Here is a 6611-nt window from a genome sequence, read left to right as displayed (position 1 = left end):
TTAGGAAATTGATAGTATGTGGGTGATAATTACCTAATCATTTATGTTTATAGTCATTCAACCACGTGTTTAAACTCATTTGCTTATCAGAACCGATGTGTCATAAGAATTTAATAAAGTAGAAGTATAGAAATATAATATACAAGAGAAATTCCCGGACTGAGAGCTTATGAATGATTCATGTTACACAAAGAAAAATAAATAAGTCAGAATCGCCTCAAAATGGGGAAAAAATATAGAAATTTTTTTATTGAAACTCACATCGAGGATTTAAACATAAAGAATGAAAAAACTTACTTGAGAACCCATAATATACCAATTTTTTGTTTTTATAAAAATCAGTCAAATCTGTTTTTCCTTTAAATAAAATTAATGTTAATACTTGTAGCTGTAAAAAAATTGTTTCTTAAAATTACATGTTTCAATTTCCTGTATATGCTTAATATGTGTTTGAATTGTTGCGATTCATAAATTTATTTTCTCTGAGATACACTTTTATTTTAATTTCACAAATATTTTCTTATATCTGAAAACAAAGTGAGAATGATGTTCACTGTTTGCTGCCTGACGAACGACTGACTATATATTACTTTTATGGGAAAATAAATCGAATCCTGCTCCTCTATGTAAGTCATATGGTGAATATATTGTGTCTGTCGCGTTAATCAATAAGAATGATTATAAATGCATAAACACGACAATTATTTTCTTTCCTTAACTGATGTTCATTATATATTCTACATGTTGACGAGTGACTATAATATCAAAAATTCTTTTTAAGCAATTATTTTCGCAAGAAATTTAGACAACACTAAAGACAGTAACATGCACGATGTAAAGATAAACACATACTATAATCTTAAATTTTATTTCTCAAATACTTTTTATCAAAATTGTTGTCCATAAGATTTAAGACTTCAATTAGAATTTTTTTTTAAAAATAATAATTAAGACAATTTTAATGGAAAAGAAAGATAAATAATTATTATATAGATTTAGATAGTAATTAATTAATGTATAATGGTTGCTGAATTATCATTCACAATTTTTTCATACTTAGGAGTTTGGAGACCAGAAACTTGGACATCAAAGTGGTCGATTCGTGTTTATAATATTTATAATTTCTTTATTTTAACTTTCGAGTATTATTATGCCTTCACTTTTTTAATAAGTCTTTTTCAAAATATACACATTGCGGGAGTTCGCTTACAAAATTTATTTTTCTTTTCTTCAATATTTTTATTAGCTTTTAAAGTCACTTACGTTGGTGTATATCGAGAAGAAATTATTTTCTTTAAAAATATGTTTCTCGAGAAAAAGTGTTTACCTCGTAATAAAGAGGAGAGGAAAATTGTTAAGACACTTATCGATAAAGAAAGGTTATTATTTTATATATATGTGACGCTCAACGAGAAAAGGGACCTATCGCGACAAAAAATTAATTTCCAGTTTTATATGCGAATCGATAGTATTTGAGTTGCTCTTTCATAAAAAAATGTCAAAAATAATATTTTTCTAATTACTTTTCTTGTAATTCATAATTCCATAAATAGGTAAAAAATTGCGTTAACGAAAAAATTTTCAATAAATAAATTCATAATTTATCATTAAGAAAGCATTTATTTCAACAAACAATTATAAAATTAAATTATTAACATTTAATAATTTTTTATAATAAATCTGAAAAGTATAAAATTATTTAGTTAATATTCGAAAAAGAAAAAACAACTGAAAAAAATTAACTGATTTTTTTTCATAATTTCTTGTTTCTACTAACCAATTTTAATAATAAAGTGCTTGTATCATGATTCCGATAACCTATTATTTTTAAATTTAAATTTTATTAGTGTATATTTTTCTCGAAAGTTTTTATATGTATTTAAGAATATACTTACCTAAAAATTTTGACAAACACCACTGCGGTAAAACATGGGTAAAAGCTTTGTTATCATTCACTTGTTTTCTTAGTTTAACCGGTTTAACCATTAAAGTCGTTAATAGACATTTGACGGTCGTTGTAGAATCTGATTGTGGCAGGGACGATTAACCGCTCATGTTGTGAGACAAAATGTGTTTCCAAAACTTGCCACGCTTTTTTGCCGATTAATCGAATAGAGTATTCGACTACTGTCGATTAGTATATCTTACTAATCGATTTCGATTTTACCATCCCTACTTTAAACATGACCATGTCAATTGCGTTTCAGCACGGTCTACGGAAACAATCCCCACCAACACTACTACTAGTATACTTGGTGTATCCGTGAGACGTAGGAACGATGTAGTAGTAAGATAGTGGGACTGATTTTCGCTGGTGCGACTCAGCCAATCAAAACGTTTAACTTTAAACGTCTTTCCTGTATAATTCTGTTTTGTCGCTATATGTCCCTTTTCTCGTGGAGCGTCACATATATATATATATATATATATATATATATATATAAGAAAAAAATATATATATATGGCTCTCATTTCATTTAAATTGTCATATTCAGCTTCCAAAAAAGTTGAGTTGGTAAATTTTGATTTTAAGGTTGAAACTAATTTTTTATACAGTTTAACATATTAAATTAACAAAATAAATAGTGGTTACAAAATTAAAGTCACTGAATCCGAATTTGAAATCAGATTTTAAATATTCAAAATGGCGGACCCAAAATGGCGTCAATGAAAATTTAAAAGTTGATTTGATTCGCTTGAAACTCATTACTTAGGGGTTTTTTGGGTCGCTAATTACGAATATGACGTTAGATTTTAAAAATTTAAAATGGTGGATCCAATATGGCGACTCAATATGGAGGATAATTTCAAGACTGATGCAATTCGATAGACATTTGTTTCTTGGCGGTTTTCGGGGTCGCTGAATTCGAATTTGATGACAGATTAATCCAAAAATCTTAAATACCATGAAATCAAATTTATTTGGAAGCTCTGTTTGAAACCTTATTAGGCATATAAGTGATTTTTAACTGGACTGCGAAGGGGTTAAAAATTATATAGGTAAAATGCAAAATTTATGTCCTTAAACATTATAAACTTAAAACAAATAAAGATCTATTCATTTCGCCGAAAAAAATTTTTTTGGGGAGGGGGTACATTTTATTGAAAAAAATAAAGGGTTGCGTGTATGGGTCATGTAGTACACGATTTAAGCTTTAATTAAGACATTTTTAAAGTTTTTTCCACGTCAGGTTAAAGAGAAAAATTATATCAAACACCCATAAAAACACGTAATTTGGGGGTTTTTACTCCCATTTTTTTTCAAAATCCTTACATGCTAGGCAATTTTAAGACCCAGGAGCGTGTTCAGCGCCCAATAATACATTAGAAACCATTCTGATATCAAGATAAAAGAAAAAACTTTTATTTTGTAAGCCTCTGTGATTTATTACGTTTACTGAAGCCATATATACAAATTTGCATTACACTTATGACCATTACACTGTTGACATTTTTCTCGTTTTTTGCTTATAAAATGAAAACGGTTATACTTATATCGACGAGGTTGGTCTTATTCAAAAGAGAGAATATGACAATTTAAATTAAATGAGCCATATATATGTATATATATATAATTAAATATTTAATTCTGAATAAGTAAATTTCAGATTCAACTCAAGAATTTTCGTGTTATTTGCTCTTTTGACATCCACCTTATACACATTACTCCCACTAACATCAAAAGAAATAAATTCCTTACCATATGAATGTTGGATTCCTTTTAACGTTTCTACAGGAGCAAAATTTTGGGGAGTTTATTTGTACGAATGTATTTCCATTTATTTAGCAACTCTTTTATTCGCTTCAATGGAAACACTTCCATCAATAATGATGCAACAAATATGTATCCAATTGGAAATTCTAATATATCGTATTCTTGAAATTCCAAAATTAAGAAATAAATATATTCATTCAAAATTAAATGTTTATCAAGAGGAGTATAGGCTTTTGAAAGAATGCATAAATCATCATGATTTTATTTTTTTGTAAGTTCCATGTACGTATATTTATTTTGTTTGATATTTTTTTTAGATATATAATAATATAAATTTTAATCAATGTGATTTCACTGATGAAAAAATAATTGGAAATTAGCAACTGAATCACTTCATGATAAATTAAATATAAAATTTCTTATAAATTTGATAAATTAGGTAAAATTTTAATTTACAGAATGGAGCATCAATTAAATAAAATTTTTGGTTTATTAATTTGTGTTCAATTTTTTGTATCAACAATAAATTTATGTATTTCTGGTTTTTATATAACATCAGTTAATTTTAATAATGCATATTTTTGGGTAGCGTTAGTAAATTTAAGTACATTTATCTTTCAAATCTTCCTTCAATGTTTCTTCGGAGAATTAATGACTCGAAAGGTTTGACTCTTTTTTTTAAATAATATTTTTTTTAATTCTATAATAATTGTAATGTAATTTAAATAGAATGTTTTTTTAAGTCATTATTTTTAAATACAAATATTTTGATTAATATTTGTTAATTTAGGAAATTTTAACTTTTCTTTTTATATTACAGAGTTTGTCTATAGCAGACGAAATATACAAAATGGATTGGAGTTTATTAAATATACGAAGTAAACAAAAACTAATAATAATTATGATGCGTTCTAATCGACCAATGCAGCTCAATGGATTTTCATTACTTACTATGTCAATTGAAACATTTTGTAAAGTACTTAGGCATCGTTTTACTTTTCTTTAAGAAAAATCAGAAATGAAATATAATAATAATAATCGTATTTTTCATATTTTAAAAAATTGAGCATGATAGATATTTTCTTCTTTTATTTCAATAATGTTAAACAAATGTTTTATGATAAATAATTTTACAACATTTTTTTTAGATTCTAAAAACATCTTATTCATGTTTTAATTTAATAAGAAATATAAACTGAATATATTCTTATATAAGAGAAAATAAAGACATATTGTTAATAATAATTGGCCTGAGACTACTGACATATTTAGAGAATGTAAAAACCATCATTCACTTTGGACATCAAGTTCATGAGATGTATAACATGAAAATAAAAGCAAATTGGTGATTTTATCAAATTCTATTCTATATATTATAACGTGTTTTTGAGTTTTTATTTTAAATTTAAATTATTTTTATTTATAACATTGATTTTTAAGTATAACATTAATGAATTTTATTTTAATTAATTTGTTATTATATTTGCAATTACAACTACATTATCTACACTTTTTAATTATTAATTTTCCAAGACGCCAAGCTATTTTATGAAAAATAACTAAACCTGAAAAAATAGTTAAATAACTAATATAATAGCTCAGGAATTCTATTGTTACTTTACAGCAACAATAGACCGCGGAGAGGGGGAGGATTAGGATAAACACCATTAATTAAACAAAATTTATAACAATAATATTATTTATGAATAATCACTTCAAATTTATTAAATTTATGAAAATGGCAGTAGAACGACTAACAAGATTCAAAATTTATTTATTTTATAAATATTTAATTTTTATTTTTCATGAGATCGACTCGGAAGGAAACGACTCATAATAAATTTATTTTGGGACTCACCGTCCGAAATTAAGGTCCGCCCAGTTAGCACCTACTTACTTTTTAATTATGTCACAAAACAAAAAGAGAATTACTTGCACTCTACGAACACCAAGATGTGAATGAGAGAAAATGGCTGACGAGTCAAACTCGAAAACGTCGCTAAACAGCGGCCTCTCTTCTCGGTGTCATTGAGATCAATTAATATTCAATAATATAATACCCGCGACCGATAATCGATACGCAATAGTCGGTAACTCAGATTTCTACCCTATCCGATGTTAAATTGATTGATGGGAAAAACTCATATGAAATTGATTGTCAATAATATTTTAACAGATCGTCAACAAAACAGCAAATTCGTCTTCCTGGTGTTCTTGAATATTCGGGACTCTCATCCAAATATATACACCAGGAAGCTCTTCCCTTGTTGACTTCTAATTTGAATGATAGATATAGTGATGTCCTCAACGTCTTTGTGACTCAGCGACAATCCTTAATGTCTTGCGAGAGTTTTCTTAATAGAACGAAAGGACAAATAAGGATTGAATTTATGCCTCCACAGCACCGAAACTTTCCTAAAGATTTATTTAAAATGTTCGGAATATTTAATTGCAATGTTTAGTGAAAATTGTGTAAAGATTTAAATGTCCCACTTGAATTAATGTTCAGGAAAGTTTCACACTAAACATTTATTTAATCGGAACATTTAAATCTTTACACAATTTTCACTAAACTTTGCAATTAAATATTCCAAACATTTCAAATAAATCTTTAAGAAAGTTTCGGTGCTGTGGGGACTTATTATAGGTCGACTATTAATCTGACGACTTTCGCAAGTTGGTTTGTTAATATGTATTTAAAAAAATGTTTTAATCCTGTAAAACACATTTTTAATATTAATATTTCGAGCCTTAACACTGCCCAAGAAGCACGTAATATAACCTCAATGTCAAGGTAATATTACATGTAAGATTCGTAATATAACGTTGTAATATTACAGTAATCTTACAGTGATCCTTAAATGTCCGCCTCAAGGTAATATTACCGGTAATGTTA

At 27.0% G+C, this 6611-nt stretch overlaps 1 protein-coding gene across 3 annotated transcripts; it reads left to right on the top strand.

Moving 5' to 3' along the window:
- Nucleotides 1-301: 301 nt before the first annotated feature.
- LOC127276831 (odorant receptor 67a-like) lies at nt 302-5071 on the top strand. Of its 3 annotated transcripts, none has more exons than XM_051297500.1 (5): nt 302-626; nt 3609-3986; nt 4174-4378; nt 4536-4691; nt 4864-5071. In XM_051297500.1, the coding sequence occupies exons 2-5, from the start codon at nt 3808-3810 to the stop codon at nt 4912-4914; spliced, it is 591 nt and encodes a 196-aa protein (XP_051153457.1). In that variant the 5' UTR covers nt 302-626; nt 3609-3807; the 3' UTR covers nt 4915-5071. The 3 variants fall into 3 exon arrangements, with proteins under 3 accessions (XP_051153457.1, XP_051153455.1, XP_051153456.1); XM_051297498.1 differs by lacking the exon at nt 302-626 and adding an exon at nt 808-1379; XM_051297499.1 differs by lacking the exons at nt 302-626; nt 4864-5071 and adding an exon at nt 808-1379 and having other exon boundaries at nt 4536-4831.
- Nucleotides 5072-6611: the final 1540 nt, after the last annotated feature.

This window comes from Leptopilina boulardi, unplaced genomic scaffold, assembly GCF_019393585.1.
Source record: "Leptopilina boulardi isolate dan_hultmark-lab unplaced genomic scaffold, ZJU_Lbou_2.1 LbouV2_154, whole genome shotgun sequence".
NCBI classification, from domain to species: domain Eukaryota; kingdom Metazoa; phylum Arthropoda; class Insecta; order Hymenoptera; family Figitidae; genus Leptopilina; species Leptopilina boulardi.
Note: the sequence above shows the minus strand (reverse complement) of the source record. Positions and strands in the feature narration are given on the sequence as shown.